The 16,321-nt window shown below is 47.4% G+C and overlaps 1 protein-coding gene across 6 annotated transcripts in view; it reads left to right on the top strand.

Moving 5' to 3' along the window:
- Positions 1–15,833, top strand: part of MTSS1 (MTSS I-BAR domain containing 1) — a 185,743-nt gene extending 169,910 nt beyond the window's left edge. For 2 of the 6 annotated variants that reach the window (XM_021673613.2, XM_064384571.1), the window contains exons 9-14: positions 993–1,090; positions 3,737–3,947; positions 8,798–8,992; positions 10,254–10,427; positions 10,751–10,913; positions 12,954–15,833. In XM_021673613.2, coding sequence (XP_021529288.1) covers positions 993–1,090; positions 3,737–3,947; positions 8,798–8,992; positions 10,254–10,427; positions 10,751–10,913; positions 12,954–13,654 — 1,542 coding nt within the window. In that variant the 3' untranslated portion in view covers positions 13,655–15,833. Of the gene's footprint in view, positions 1–992; positions 1,091–3,736; positions 3,948–7,853; positions 7,974–8,797; positions 8,993–10,253; positions 10,428–10,750; positions 10,914–12,953 lie in introns of all 6 variants that reach the window. The other 4 variants (XM_064384573.1, XM_064384572.1, XM_064384570.1 and 1 more) reach the window with 3 other exon arrangements.
- The last annotated feature ends 488 nt before the right edge of the window (positions 15,834–16,321 follow it).

Below are 16,321 nucleotides of genomic sequence, written 5' to 3'. Positions count from 1 at the left end.
GGATTTAAACCAAGTGGTCAGCTTCCAGATCCCATTCACTTAATTGCTGCGTTCATCTATCCCCTAGAGATCAACTCTCATAAGAACATGTCACTGATGTGTTTCAGTTGACCTTGTCAACCATTCTCCATTTCTCTCATTCTAATTGAGCAATGTGTGGAGATCTCTCTTGTCTTATGAAAAAGATGACATTTTTATGCTTCATTCATTATTCACATCACACAAACACTATGTGAAGTGGGAAGAGACATATTTGGGGGAACAACTGATGAATCACAGGCTGGCTTTTGCACTTGGTGACAATCTTTTTGCCTCCTTGGAGAGCCAGCTCAGAGGGCAAATTTGGGAGCTCGTGCTTTCTTGTCTATCAAATTATATTTATTAGACCAGAGCGTGCATGCATTCACTCGACAAATAAACATTTACTGAGTGCTTCTTATGTGAATGAAACATGGACCTTACACTCACGTAGCCCTTTATCAAGCAAGGGAGACAGATGTAGAAATAATGGTGAAAGAATTGGCTTGCTCTTGATTCTGTCAGGCTTTAAAATTTCTAGTGCTGGTCAAATAGGGCAGAAATGACCACTGAATATCAAGTCAATAGAATGCAGAATCAACAAGTCTGGGAACCATGATACGGTGTTATAAGAGGAAAATCCTGTAAATTCTAGCCTGGGGTATAAATGGCTCTTGTAAACTGTTAATTGGTCACTGTATTTCTCTCTCTCTCAGCTGATATTTCATGATTTTCCTTTTCCCTTCCCCCCTTTCTCCCTATTAATTATAGTTTTACTTCTCTCAGTAAAAGGACTATGACATTGATGGATTTGGTAGTGTGGCTCTTCAATTAAAAAATATTGTTTAATGTGTTTTCCCTTCATTCCCACCCCCACGATGGCAGCCTTTGGATGCTTTGGTGGATGTTAAGCTTTGATGGCTAATGTCTCCCTTCTCAGCACCTCCCTCACCCAGCTGGCTCTGTCCCCTTAGGTGATTTTGGACTTGAAAGGTTCTGATTACAGCTGGTCATACCAGACGCCACCCTCTTCTCCCAGCACCACCATGTCCAGAAAGTCCAGCGTCTGCAGGTAAGTGAAGCTGGGGTCTGCTCCTGCTTTCAGGACAGGTCATTTTTCTTTACGCCAATGTGAGCAATAGAGCCAGTCTTTATCTCTTAGAATGGCTCATTTTTAAACAGGAAATGGGGAGATGATAAAGCGAAAGAATGGTAATGATTTTGGTCTTGCTCTTTAGTCTCTGCATTAATTTTGGATCAGAAAGAAAACCCCATTAGCCCTTGACTCATGGATGTAGCTTGTTCTGTCTCACTTGGGTGTTGTGGGAATTTTCCCATTCTATGAGATCACATTTGATTTTCCTGTTTAGGGCTGAAAACCTGCTGAGGCCTAAAAAACAGTGAACCTAGGTTGATTCTTATACAGGCTGATCTCACTGTTGCCAGAACAAATGAAGGAAGTAACAATGGCTCATGCTTTCATTTTGCCCCATATTTTTATTTCAGGGTTTTGTAAACTAAATAGAGTTCTTGCTCTGTCAGTGTCTACTACTATGACTGCCACTACCACACCCACACCTCTATTAATTAGTACTGTTCCCTACTGGAACAAAATCCTTTGGAATAATTCTGCCATCTGCAAAACTGTTATTTAGCAGTTTTCTGTTGGAAGTTCTTTGCCGACTAGGAAAGTTTATTCTCCTCTTCTTGAAAGATGGAAGCATGATGTACCACTTAACTCTCTCAGTATACTAGTCCTGTTACTCTTTTAATTTAACTTTTCAAAGCCAAATGAGTTTCCACTTCCTGTGTATGAGCATTGAGAGGCAAGGGCAGGATGGGTCTGCTAAATCTGTACATGGTGATGTTTGGTATCTGCTGATGTGTATTTCCTTTCACTGCGGAGCTTGTTGTACACTATACACTTAGCGGGAAGTTCAGACCTAAGATGCTGCATCCTGACATTCTGCCCCGTGAAGATGTTGGTTTGTTTCTTATCTTTCATCAACTGTGTGTGTGTGGGGAGGGGGGAGAGATGGGGGGAGAGAGAGGCCTTTTTGTTGTTGTTGCCAAGAAAAGTCTCTCTTGTTCATGTAAAGCAAAGTTGCATGAGTAGTTTTTCTTCCTTATAATTTTAGTTTGAGTAGAAAGCCGTGTTGCACTGACATCTGCAACTCTGAGGCTGCTGGGGTGGAGCTGCTGTGAGCATTACTGTCGGTCCCCAGCTGCCCCCTTCTGGCTGATTGGAGGAAAAGCAAATCATGATATTTATTCCTGACAGCAGCAGTTGCTCCAGCACGCTCCTCTGTGTCTGTCTGAACATTTGCACCAAGTAATTCTAGCATGGAACAGTCACACGGCCCCTGAGTACCTTATTAGCTGCCAGATTTTGCAAACCAGAATCTCTTGCAGGCTTAGGAGCAGAAACCATGAACTTTCCAATCCCAGCCTGGGTTGTTTACTTCATCCCTACTGGTGCCTTTACAACTGCTCTTTTTATTTCAGCTCTGTTTGGACCATGGGAGTCTGTTTTCTGCTTTTTATGATCTAAGTTACTATACAGAGTGTGGGGCATGTTTCTTCTTTTTTTTTTTGAGATTGGGTCATGCTGTCATCCAGGCTGGAGTGCGGTGGCACAATCTCAGCTCACTGCAACTTCCATCTCCCGGGTTCAAGCAATTCTCCTGCCTTGCCCTCCCAAGTAGCTGGGATTACAGGCACCTGCCACCAAGCCTGGCTGATTTTTGTATTTTTAGCAGAGATGGGGTTTCACCATGTTGGCCAGGCTGGTCTCTAATTCCTGACTTCAAGTGATCCACCCACCTTGGCCTCTTAAAGTGTTGGGATTACAGGCATGAGCCACTGCGCCTGGCCAGGAGCGTATTTCTTATGGGCGGAGGTGGAATGCAGACAGAAACCCAGAGAGGGTGTGTCATTATTTGACACTCTGTTTACTGTGCCATCTCGAAAGCAAACAGCTGAGCATTGATTGCCCTTAGTCTCTGAAAGCTGCCTGCCTCTTGCCAGGTGTGCTATTGTGCCAGGCCCACAGGTAAAATACCTGTTTCACTCTTCAACAGAGAAACAGCTGGGGTCAGAGTAAAACCATTAATTAAAGCATCACTTTGTTAACCAAAGGTAAAACCCATGTACAACACATTGAGTTGATTTGTTGATGTTCTTTACGGTAGGCTTGACCAGACTCACCTAGGTGAAATCACCTCGGCAAATCCATCGGTAATGTGGACCCGGATGGTCCATCTGAGAACATTCCAGTAACGCTGAAGCCCCAGTGGGCTTTGCTGCAGGCTCATGGTTCCTGCAGGCAGACAGCCCTGTCCCTGTTCTTGCTACTGACATCAGCTCCCCTGGTTTTGGTGGGAGGTGAAGCAGCAGAGTTGGTGGCACTTGACTTTTAAGAACCCCAGACCTCCCTCCTAAGAATGCCACATGGTTACCATCGGAGACCTGAGTGCTGGCAGCTGTATTTCCCCCGGGTCACCTGGAAAGCCTTTTGTTCACTAGCTGATTGATTTGGTGTTTTGAAAACGTGTCTCGTGGTTTGTGCCGCGTCTCGGGGCAGAGAGCTGATTGCATTATGTTGTGCTCCTCCCTCTTCTGCCTCTTGTCTGTTCCCCTCCTTCCTCCTTTCTTTTACCACTGCCCCCACTCTCTTTACCTTCCTTGCCCTCCCCTCACCCCTGCTTGTCCCCCACAGCAGCCTGAACAGTGTCAACAGCAGCGACTCCCGGTCCAGCGGCTCCCACTCCCATTCCCCCAGCTCACATTACCGCTACCGCAGCTCCAACCTGGCCCAGCAGGCTCCTGTGAGGCTGTCCAGCGTGTCCTCCCACGACTCAGGATTCATATCCCAGGACGCCTTCCAATCCAAGTCACCATCCCCGATGCCGCCAGAGGCCCCCAACCAGGTAAGGGCACCCTTGGCTCCAGGAGCGGCTGTCACACCTGGTGCCCTGACCACCATCGATGGCCAGAACCAGAGAAGCACCTTGGCTTCGACAAGCCTCTGCCTACTGACTTGAGAAGCCTCTGGTTTAATTTCTCATCTTTAGATGTGTTGTTTCCCAAAGGGAGAGATTCTCTAAGTGGGTTTGAAGCCTGTCTCCATGGTGGTAATGGTTGCATTACCACATCGATTTGGGGAGCTCTCACATGTAAGTAGATGGATTGAAAGAGGTTTGACCACTCTCAGGCGTCCCTGTAAGTGCCCAGCCGGGCATAATTAAATGCTCTAATTAAAGGGCATTTCACAATGGGGACACCTCCTCCCCCACATCTCGGGTTCTCCCCGAATGACTGAGATTCCAAGGTTGAATAGTGCTTCCGATACCATTCCTTGGCGCGCTCAGTTTCCCTTTATCAATCTGTGTTGAGAATGAGAATGGACCATCAGAGCTTAGGCACATAATTCTGTTGGCACTTAGATTCTGGAAGGGGAGGTGTGGAGAAATCTCTTCAACTGCTGTTGGGTTTAATGGTGCTAGGCCAATGGTTCCAGCTGGAGCAGAGAGCAAGAGCTTGGCAGGGCGTCTGAACACCCTTCATGTGCGTCATCAATGTATGTGATCCCCTCTCTGTCCTCTCTCCCTTAGTGTCATTGGGTTGGTGTGTGCCTTGAACTTAGCAAGTAGCTCTACATACAGAATCCTGGGTGCCCCACAGCCCCACCTGCTGGGAAACCCATGCCAGAGCTCTGCGTTACTCTCCTCACAGCTCAGCGCTCCTGTTACCATTTTTCAGCCATCCTGGGGGACTGTGGCCTCTGTCTCTCTTCCTTGGATACACACTCAATTTTAAATGCACTCAGAGCCAAGAGCCACGGCTGTAGTTTGAGAGTGCTCGAAAGTGCGTGTCTCAGCTGGGGTGCTTGGCTCGGTCTGTAAGGAGTCCCCTCTTCCCCGCTGTGTGCTTCACTAAACCATATGTGCTGCTCACAAGCAGAGAGAGCCAAGGGTCAGGAAGAGAGTGGGAGTGTGCAGCACAATTGTGTGTGTGTGTTTAATTGACTGACAAATTAACATAGTAGTGTGCACTGACACCCCTTTGTGAAAAGGAGAGGCCGCGTGCTACAGCCTTCCCTTCTAGGACTGTGAGTGTGGATGGGGCTAGAGTGTTTCCCGTGGCATGGAGGGAAGCGGAAGGGGGCATGTTGGGTTTACTTCGATCTAAAAACCCGTGCCCAAGACGTGTGTCTAGCAACTCTAGGGTAGGTTTTTGTTTGGTTTTCTTGGGTTTTTGAGATGGAGTCTCGCTTTGTCGCTCCAGGCTGGAGTGCAGTGGTGCGACGTTGGCTCACTGTAACCTCCGCCTCCTGAGTTCAAGTGATTCTCTTGACTCAGCCTCCCAAGTAGCTGAGACTACAGGCACACACCACCACGCCCAGCTAACTTTTGTATTTTTAGTAGAGATGGGGTTTTGCCAGGCTGGTCAGGCTGATGTCAGGTGATCTGCCCACCTCAGCTTCCCAAAGTTCTGGGATTACAGCCATGAGCCACCACTCCCAGCCACTAGGGAAGTTTTAATGAGCTCAGGGATGCAGCAAAACTTAATAGAGAATTCTGTTTTTTAGGAAAAACATTACAACTGCTTATTACTATAAGATAAAGGGGAAATTAAAGGCAGTTGTACAGATCACATTAGCCAGAGGCTACCATCTCCTAAAGGCAGGAACTCTCCTTTATTTAGGGTGGGGGAAAGGGAGGCCCAGGAGCCCTTCATTTGTCTTCTGAGTAACACAGGTCTGAGATGAAAGCTGAGTGATGGAATTTGTTCAGAATTCTCTGGTGTACCTCCCCTCCACTCTTCAAATTGTGCCTTCACCCATCAGTGCCCAGGAGTGGGGCCATGTCTTCAATGAGGGTCTCACCCTAGAGCCATTTACTACATTTGAGTCAAAAGGTTATTCATAAAAAATGAGAAGAAGTCCAAAGAAATCCGTGCCTGCAGCCCTATGATGGGTTACTGTTTTATTGGTTTGTTTTTGTTTTTTGAGACAGGGTCTCACTCTGTAACCAGGATGGATTGCAGTGGCGGGATCATAGCTCACTGTAACCTTGAACTCCTGGATTCAGGCAATTCTCCTACCTCAGCCCACCAAGTAGCTGGGACTATAGGCATGTGCTACCATCCTTGGCTAATGCTATTTTAGATTTGAGAATACATGTGCCTTGCATACTGGTGGGGATGGGGCTTCTAATGTACCCATTACCCAAATATTGAACATTGTACCTGATGGGCAATTTGGGCAATTTTTCAACTCTCACTCCTCTCCCCTTTTACATGTTTTATTTTTTGTAGAGATGAGGTCTTGCTGTGTTGCCCAGGCTGTTCTCCAACTCCTAGCCTCAACAGTCCTCCTGCCTTGGCCTCCCAAAGGGCTAGGATTACAGGCATGAGCCACCACACCTAGCTGTTTTTTGTTGATAAAAAAAAATTGAGGTTTAAAGGGCTTTAAGTTCACAGTTTCTCGACTGGGAAGTGGCAGAAATGTGACTTAAATCCAAACCTTCCAGCTTCAGATCCTGGGCTGCTAACCAGACACCGAGCTCGGGGTGCAGCTAGGATGTCCGTCCACCGTGGGGCCTCTCCTTGCTTTGGGTCCACCGAGCCCCACACATTGTTGAGTGTTTGATTGATTCCTGGCCCTTACAGGACAGGAAAGCAAAATCTCTGTTCCTTTGTAGGGACCTCTCTTTTGTAGGTGAAAGAGACAGAAACATGAACCTGGCCTTCCTGATGGTGAATACAGGAACACTTTCAGAGAAATTACAATAGAGAGAGGAGTCAGCTTATTTAAACAAACTGAGGTTAAGCCAGAGATTGCAGTTAACGGTGAAAAAATGTAAAGCAAGTACCCGGATGGACACGAAGCAGTGCCCAGGAGACCCAGTTTACAAGAAAGAGATGATCACTGTCTCTCATTCATTATTTTTTGAGTCCCAGCCATGTGCCAGGTTCAGGACTAGAAGAAACCTGGGTGTGGGTGTAGCTGAGGTCGCAGGAACAGTCCCTGCCCCAGCTGAACATCAGGAAGCCAGGCTGGGAGCGCATGCCCTGGCTGATATTTAATACAGATCAGTGTAAAGAGATGGTTTCCCAAATGAGACCTCTCCAGAAATGGTTCATTCCGCCCCACAATGGCCACCAGAAACATTGTGCTGACCAGAAGGCTTCACTGCCCCAAACCCCAAAATCACACTCCAGGATGCGAAACCTAAAAGTATATCTTAATGAGGCTTGATAGCTGGAAACCACCCCTCCTGGATCCACAGGCTGCATTTAATGAAGGCAGAGTCTAGGAAGTAGAGCTGTTCCAGGCAGACATGTAGCAAAACCCAAGCCGGGGTCTACCTTCATGCAATAAATTATGCCTGTGCACATCAGAGAGGTGAAAGGCAGGGCCTCCCTGGGGACCTGGGCCTGTGGCATGTGAAGAAACACCCAAGAGAGCACAGCATTGCTGGAAGTTCCAATGCCATGCCCGGATATTCTAGTGCCAGGCATGCTTTCTGGGTCCCAGCGAAAGACACACAAATGTGTGTCCTTGGGGGCCGACAGCGTAGTGATCTAGGGCTGGCCGGGTCGCATACTTCTTTTCAAGGGCTTGAAAGCCTCTGCATGGATGCAACTTTGGGGGGAAAGTAACCCTAACCCTCTGCTTCTCTCATCCTCCCTGTTCTGTGTATGTCTGTCTCTTTCTCTGTGCGTGCCCTTCCCCATTCCTGCCCCCATTCTTTTCTTTTTATTTATTATATTTTGGTGGCGTGTGGTTCGATTTCTGTTGGTCCCCTTGTGTGGCCCCTCCCCTGCTGCAGAACTCGTCCAGCTCCGCCTCCTCCGAAGCCTCGGAAACCTGCCAGTCAGTGAGCGAGTGCAGCTCCCCCACCTCTGTCAGCTCGGGCTCCACCATGGGCGCCTGGGTGTCCACAGAGAAGGTGACCACCCGGGTGGCAGCCACAGCGGCCCCATTCCCCTGGTCCCCCCGCCTGCTGCTGACACAGCCCTCACAGCTGTGGCAACCTGGAAGCTCAGAATGATACCAAGAGTGGGGCTCCTCTTGGGGACAGTGGGTGGGACAAGGCTGAGGGGATTTTCTAGAATGAGTGCCTGGCTGCTGAACAATGACCGTCCGAGGGAGAAGAAGGGATATGGGGAATTTGGAGGTGTGAAGGCTTTCTCCCAGACCAGGTGTTGCGTGCCTATCCATCCTCCTCCGTCCCTTCCCGAGCAATCCACAAGCCCGTTGGATGAGCCATGTCACTGTGTCAGAGGCTGCGTGCTTTTCTACTTTTTAGTTTGCACCCCCACCCACTGCCCTTGATTGAGAATCTGCTCCTGAGCAATGCGATGATTTTGGAAACCTAGAATGAACAGATTCATTTGAAGACGCTTTGGAATTTTCAAATTTGCATAATGAAATGAGCAAATACTAACACCATGATATGAGTGAGGCTTCTTTAGTACATAATCAAAAACCATTGAGAAGGCCACAATGAGAGCACTGATCAGTTTCCAAACTTCTAACATGTAGGTCAAACAAAGCTGCTTATTTGGTGTCAAATCGATGTGCGTTCTTTGCACCCCGGCTCTTTTCTCTTGCTTCATGGATCATCCGTGAGCAGCGGAGCCCTGATGTTTGTTTTATTTATAAGTATTCAGGTTTCCCCTCCCTTGAATGTCAATGCCATTTTGTATCTCCGCACTCATCCTGTTATATTAATTTTTTTTCCTTTTTTCCCCCTTTTTTGTTTGTTTCCAGTTGTCTAACGGGTTTTCTCACTATAGTTTATCAAGTGAGTCCCACGTGGGGCCCACGGGTGCAGGCCTTTTCCCTCATTGCCTGCCTGCCTCCCGCCTGCTCCCTCGGGTCACCTCTGTCCACCTTCCAGACTACGCTCATTATTACACCATTGGGCCCGGCATGTTCCCGTCATCTCAGATCCCTAGCTGGAAGGTTTGTGTCTCTCCCCCTCCTCCTCTCCTCCTGTCATTGCCTCTGTACTCACCCCTCTTCTGTTCCACCCCCTCACCCGACTCTCCCCTCACCCCCTTCCTTTCACACTCTGCCTTCTTCCCCATAATGCCTCTCCCTCAGGAAACTCCCATTGCGGGAGAACCAGAAAGCAGCCAGCCGCTCTAAGACAGCAATTTCCATGGGTAGCTGGGGCTGAGGATCTTCCTTCAGGGGATTTTGGTCAGTCCCTGATAGACGGCAGCGCAGTGTGCACCGTAGGCAGCGGTGGTTCTAAGTTGAAAGGCCCAGTTTTGCATCAAGTTGAAATCTGTGGGTTGATCCCTTCCTGGGGGCCACCTGAGGGTGTCAGCATGATCAGAGAGCTTCTAGGGGGTCGGGGGACTGTCCTTCTGGCCATGTTTCCCATTTTTCTTAATGAGTTCCCTGCTGGGCTGTGGTAACAGAACCATAACCCAAAGCAGGTTAGGGATGATTTTATTGCACTTAAAAGTACACGCAGACTTTAGTTTTAGTCTTGAGTGTTCAAACATGTTTGCTTTAATATAAGTTTGAAAATGATCCCCCAGCAAGTCCGATGAATGCTCCTCCAGGAGGATAATCTGCTCTCTTTTGGGAGGAGGACCCTAAGTAGGCCCCTCGGCTACCAGCATTTTGAGCAGGTTTTGACTTCAGCCTTCACAGGCTGTCTAGACCTCTCAAGACCCCTCGGAATCTTTCTCCTGCCCCTGGGAGCCTTCCTTTCCTTCTGAGGGCTTGAGAGGGCAGGGAGCCTGCCGTGCCCTTTGAGGCTGGTTTCCTGGGAATGGAGGGAGAGGGGGCTGACATTACTCTAGTGCTCGCTGATGGCCGCTCTCCTAACGGGAAGCCATCCAGATTGTTAAGGAGCGATGGTCCCTTCAGACAGGAGAAGCAGGATGTGCTGTCCACCGGCGGGTGCCCTTAGCTTACATGGGTCACCTGTTAGGTGGCTGCTGGGTCTCCTGCTGCCACCTGGTGGGTGAGAGTTTTTAATCATTGGGCAGAGATGAGGAAAAGGGAGGTACACAGGGGGCCCCTGAAGGGTTTTCCATTGCTTGTCCTTTAGAGCCTGGAGAGGGCATATGGAGGGCCTGTGGCTTGTCCCAGCCAGAGTTCCCCTTAAGGGACCCAGCTGCCTTCTCTGGGGAGCTGCCTGTGGGGTCCCTGCAGCCCTCCAGTGGAGGCAGAGGCCCTGGCTCCTGACCACACTTGTTCTGCATAGGACTGGGCTAAGCCAGGGCCCTATGACCAGCCTCTGGTGAACACCCTACAGCGCCGCAAAGAGAAGCGAGAGCCGGACCCCAATGGGGGAGGACCCACCACCGCGAGCGGCCCACCTGCAGCAGCTGAGGAGGCTCAGAGACCACGGAGCATGACTGTGTCGGCTGCCACCAGGGTGACGCTCTTGTTCCCGATAGTTGGTTGGGACCACCTCCGCCTGGCTGGGGGCCATATTCTGGCCAGCAACTGGGGGCCGAGGCAGACTTGCAGCTGGAGGGACCTGGGCTCCATTCCCTGACTTACTGCTCTATGGCAAAGTCCCTGGGAAAAAGCCTTGTGTGGGAATCAGAAAGGCAGAACTTTCTAGGGTCTTAGTGGGACCCAAGCAAGTCAATAGCCCTCTGGGCCCACAGACATGGAGTGCTCCTGCGGGCAGAAGAGGAGTGACATTGAGCCCCACCCCCAAAGCAACATGTGTATCTCTCCTCCATCCTGCAGCCTGGTGAGGAGATGGAGGCTTGTGAGGAGCTGGCCCTGGCCCTGTCTCGGGGCCTGCAGCTGGACACCCAGAGGAGCAGCCGGGACTCGCTTCAGTGCTCCAGCGGCTATAGCACCCAGACGACCACCCCATGCTGCTCTGAGGACACCATCCCTTCCCAAGGTACGGGGCTGCCTGGGGTGTGCAGTTGGGCTTTCTGAGCAGCCCCAGGTGAGGACATAGAAAACTGGTGGTCCGTTTTACCCACAGTCTCACCACTGGCTAACACACATCAGGATTGTTTCCGTCACCTGGGAATGCCTTGGGGAGCTCATCTGTAGTTGTCAGGTAGCTGCCATATAAGAAAGGGATCTGGCCGGGCGTGGTGGCTCACGCCTGTAATCCCAGCACTTTGGGAGGCCAAGGCGGGTGGATCACGAGGTCAAGAGATCGAGACCATCCTGGTCAACATGGTGAAACCCCGTTTCTACTAAAAATAAAAAAAAAAATTAGCTGGGCATGGTGGCGCGTGCCTGTAATCCCAGCTACTCAGGAGGCTGAGGCAGGAGAATTGCCTGAACCCAGGAGGCGGAGGTTGTGGTGAGCCGAGATTGCGCCATTGCACTCCAGTCTGGGTAACAAGAGCGAAACTCCGTCTCAAAAAAAAAAAAAAGGGATCTGGACTTTCACAGCCTTTTGCGTTTTTCAGCGTCATACTCAGCAGTCTCCAATTTGAATGGAGACATGTGCTGTAATAAGAACGGCTTCAGGCCGGGGGCTGTGGTTCATGCCTGTAATCCCAGCACTTTTGGAGGCCGCAGTGAGCAGATTGCTTGAGCTGCAGAAGTTCAAGACCAACCTGGGAAACATGGCAAAACTCTTGTCTTCATGAAAAATATAAAAATTAGCCAGGTGTAGTGGCACACACCTGTGGTCCCAGCTATTCTGGAGGCTGAGGTGGGAGGATTGCTTGAGCCTGCGAAGTTGAGGCTGTGATGATCCATGATTGCGCCACTGCACTCCAGCCTGGGCAACAAAATGAGACCCTGTCTCAAGGAATAGCTTCATTTTTGTTTTAGCACTTTGCACTACACAATTCATGGTTATTTTCCCATTTAATCTTTACAGCCACTTATGGGGTAGGTATTTTTATCCCTGTTATACGGAAGTAGAAATTAAGGCTCAGTAACTCGCTCATAGTCACACAACCAATAAGTAGCAGAACTGGAGTTGGAACCTAAGTGTGTTAGAGTGTAATGCCCAAGCTCTTAACATATTTCAGTCACATCTTCTATCAAACCCTTCTCCCTCATCTCCATGTCCACTACACACACAAGTCAGGCAAGATGAAAATCCAACAGCTAGAATATCTATGATAATTGACCAAAAGCTATGCAGTTCATCAGTCAAAACCTCTAAGACAGTGAGTCTCATTAGAGGGTGATTTTATTTCCCAGGGGACATTTGGCAGTATTTGTAGACATTTCTGGTTGTCACAACTGGAGGGGTACTACTGGCATCTAGTGGGCACAGGCCAGGGATACCACTTAAACATCCTGTAAAAAACCACAGCACGGCCCCTTCCCACCATGTCCTCCGCAACAAAGAACTATCTGGCCCAAATTATCAGTAGCATGATGGTTCAGAGTCAGTGCTGTGAGCTGTTTAATCTGTAAGCTCCCACATCATCCTGAGATTGGTCTTATGAGGAAGCGAGCACATGACACTGATGGAAACTGTCTTTGTCCCTTGTCTTTAGGGACTCACGGTCAGTAGCTTTGTTCTTTGTCTAGCGCTGCCTCACCAGTTAATTATCAGGGAGATGTTATAGCCTAGACTAGTCTATTTGAGGTTTGATCTTCATGTTGAATTCTGGACTGGAGAATTTGTCGTCTTTCATCCCCCTTATTCCTCCCAGAGATGCTTGGAGGTAGCTTCGCCGTAGCCTAGCAGCTTTACCTTGTTCCCCATTGATGATACTTGAGTGGCAACCATGCCCAGCACTGTTCTAGGTACTCAGGATACATCAGTGAACAAAGCAAAGCTCCCTGCCAGGGAGTTCTTAGTTGGTGAAGCTTTCTGAAGATGGTAGGGAAACCTGGGGGAAGCTTGGGATGAGATTGTGTGTATTCCCTGCCTTGTGTGCCTTTTGTCCTCCCAGCACAGAATAATCAAAAAGCAAAGCTGCTGTCTTGAATATGTCTAATCAAATCCTATAATCAGTTTCAGATTATGATTATTTCTCTGTAAGTGGTGACCAGGAGGCAGATCAGCAGGAGTTTGACAAGTCCTCCACCATTCCAAGAAACAGCGACATCAGCCAGTCTTACCGACGGATGTTCCAAGCCAAGCGTCCAGCCTCAACTGCTGGCCTCCCCACCACCCTGGGACCTGCTATGGTCACTCCAGGGGTTGCAACTATCCGACGGACCCCTTCCACCAAGCCTTCTGTCCGCCGGGGGACCATCGGAGCTGGTCCTATCCCCATCAAGACACCTGTGATCCCTGTCAAGACCCCAACTGTCCCAGACCTCCCAGGAGTGTTGCCAGCCCCTCCAGATGGGCCAGAAGAGCAGGGGGAGCACAGCCCTGAGTCACCGTCTGTGGGTGAAGGCCCCCAAGGTGTCACCAGCATGCCCTCCTCAATGTGGAGTGGCCAAGCTTCCATCAACCCTCCACTTCCAGGCCCGAAGCCCAGTATCCCTGAGGAGCACAGACAGGCAATTCCAGAAAGTGAAGCAGAAGACCAGGAACGGGATCCCCCAAGTGCCACTGTCTCCCCAGGCCGGATTCCAGAGAGTGACCCCGCAGACCTGAGCCCAAGGGATACTCCACAAGGAGAAGACATGCTGAACGCCATCCGAAGGGGCGTGAAACTGAAGAAGACCACGACAAACGATCGCTCAGCCCCTCGCCTCTCTTAGGCTCACAAGAAACGCTGCCAGTGGGGGATGAACTGTTTAATTAATGAAACCTAATTTGTCTTGATCCATTCCAATCTATAATAAAACAAAACATTTTGTAGGCAACTCGGAATATAGCTCTTTTGAAAGTACTCGACACCTTTAGATAAGAATTAAAACCAACATACGTAACTGACATAATCTTGATCTTTTAATTTGTAAATATTGACAATTTTCTTTCTGCACATTTTAATCTTAGTTTCCCTTTTGATTTTTCTGAAGGTGCCAAATTCCATTTAACTTTTTTACAAGTCTTTGTAAAATTTTAAATGCATAAGGAGGGGTTGGGGCAGGGGAACCACGAAGTAGTTAATTTTAGAAAAGGATTTACTATACTTCACTCTTTTTTTCCCCCCACAAGCTTTTGTAGATGCATTGTAGTAGTCTAGCTTAGAAGCAAATGCAACTTATTTTAATGTACAAACTAAATGGGTAAGAGGTAAAAATCCTCATTTAAATATACAACGTTCTGGACGAAAAGAGCAGGAGTAACAATTGATGAGCAATATTCAGAGTGACGTAACTGGGAATGGTAGACTGTGTTGGGATTGGGGGGAGGGCCATGGGAGGGGCACACTGTCAACATAGCCGGTCCTGTTACATTTAAGAGTAGCCTTGTAGGTTGAATTTCTTCTAGTAGCTTCATGGTAAATGCATCCGAATAAGCCATACTGGATTGCAGTGTTTGTTTCTGTAGGGTGTTTAAGGACTTCCTTTCTTCCACGATTCCTCTTGACTGCACACAGCACCCACTTCCAGTCCCATGCATGCTGCCACTGGGTAGTTGTAGGATCCCCCACTTGAGTTTCTCTTTGATTGTACTCACCTCCATGGAATCCAAATACATCCAAAAGGGTAAGGCAGTTTTTAAAATGTGAAAACATTTAAAAATAATAGCAGGGAATTCTTAAGATTATAGTAAATGCCTTTTACTTAACTGTGCCCAGCAGGCTGGGTGCGTTAAAAAGCCCAAATATTTTGAAAAAACTTAAAACGGATCTGACAAGGGTAGCCAGCTTGGAGTTTAGCAAGTTGCCAATGTGTTTACCAATCTAGGGGCTTGTTTTTCTTCTTTTAAATAAATGGCAGTTAATTGGCTTCATAGTAAACATTGAAGAGAGGAGGATTTGTTTATTGTAATTGGGAATCTGCTGTCCCTTTTTGTAGTCTGGGTAATGTTTTTTGGAAAGGATTTGCCTTTACTTTTTTAAGTGGAAGTTAAATTTGTTACAATGCCCATCCCCTAATGCCAACAGATTTGTAGATTTAAAGGGATTACATTTGAAGACAATAGTGTTTAAGAAAGCAAGCAAGTCCCTTAGCAGTCAGGTCAGTTAACAGGGCACATTTCTGACTGAACCTCTCAAGGAAGAGGAGCTTGGTGGGTCTCATACACCCTGCAGATTTCTGTTGGCTCTAATCCTCAATTACCTAATCTTATGCTTTAACACATAACTGCATTGGATGTGAGAGTAACGTACCTGTATGGTCATTGTTCTATATATTAACATTGAACACTGCTGCGATTGCTCAAGGACATTTTATGTTATGGCTTTAAAGCAAAGGCATGATTATTAGAAACTAAGCTTTTTTCTTTGAAAAACAAGCTCCTTCTACAGAATATAAGCAACAGTAGTGCCTGTGGTTTAGCCCACCAATCTTGATGACTAAAAGTAGCTGATGCATTGTGCATATGATGCTTGAGATGGTTTTTGCAAAAGCAGAAATCGCTACAAGGTAATCACAATAGATAAAAGTGGTATTTTAAACCTTTGAAATAAATGGATGTAACTGTACCTTGGTACAGCTTTTCACTTGTTTAGTTTTTAAACGTTAGTATAATCTGAATAAATAAAATGTTGCCAAATTCAATGTAGAAAGAATGTGACAACACACCTTGGGTAGTTCTGCTTGTGTTTTTGCATATTGTAAAAGCAGTGTCACAGCTAAAAATAAAGAAATCGTTTCTAACTGTAAATTACTGTGGTTTAGTTGCTAGTTTGTACTGAGAGTTGACCTCTCCCTGTGCAGTTTTTTGTTCTAAACTTGTATAAATAATGATTGTGTAACGTGTCTTCCTTCTACATTGTAACAATTGCTTCAGCCTATGTTATAAATAAAGAACCACTAGATTAAAAAAGTCCTGGATTTCAAGTCTTGTTATAATTCAGTCTAAGGTCTTAGTCAAATGTTAGAAGACGGACTGAGACTCAAATTGAGCTTACATAGAAAAGTGACAAAATATTTTTGTGATGGTTATAAGATCACATTTCTGGAAACTATTTGAAAACAGTCCTATCTAATGAGGTATCAAGAACTAAAAGCAGCTGTTTTAGGTTGACAGTTTTAAAAACTGCTTTATCTTTAAAAAACAACAAACCAAAGCTTTTGAAACATTTGAGTTCTGTTACACCCTTACCTTTGAGTCTGCAGACAATCCAAGCTACCGTAGCAGAAGCAAAGCTGGAAAACTGGTTCTAAAATAAGCACTACAAAAAGTTTCATCCCCGATTGGAACCCCCAGCCCCAACCATCAAACCTCCACCCCTAAGAGAACTCCACAAATTCTCTGCTTATTTGTTGACTATGTATTACTTCGGGAGAGTTGTTCTTCTAATAAAAACTAAA

Source organism: Aotus nancymaae, unplaced genomic scaffold (genome assembly GCF_030222135.1).
Source record: "Aotus nancymaae isolate 86718 unplaced genomic scaffold, 86718_ANA_hifiasm-v0.15.2.pri h1tg000036l, whole genome shotgun sequence".
NCBI classification, from domain to species: Eukaryota; Metazoa; Chordata; class Mammalia; order Primates; family Aotidae; genus Aotus; species Aotus nancymaae.
This window is presented reverse-complemented; position numbering and strand designations above follow the sequence as displayed.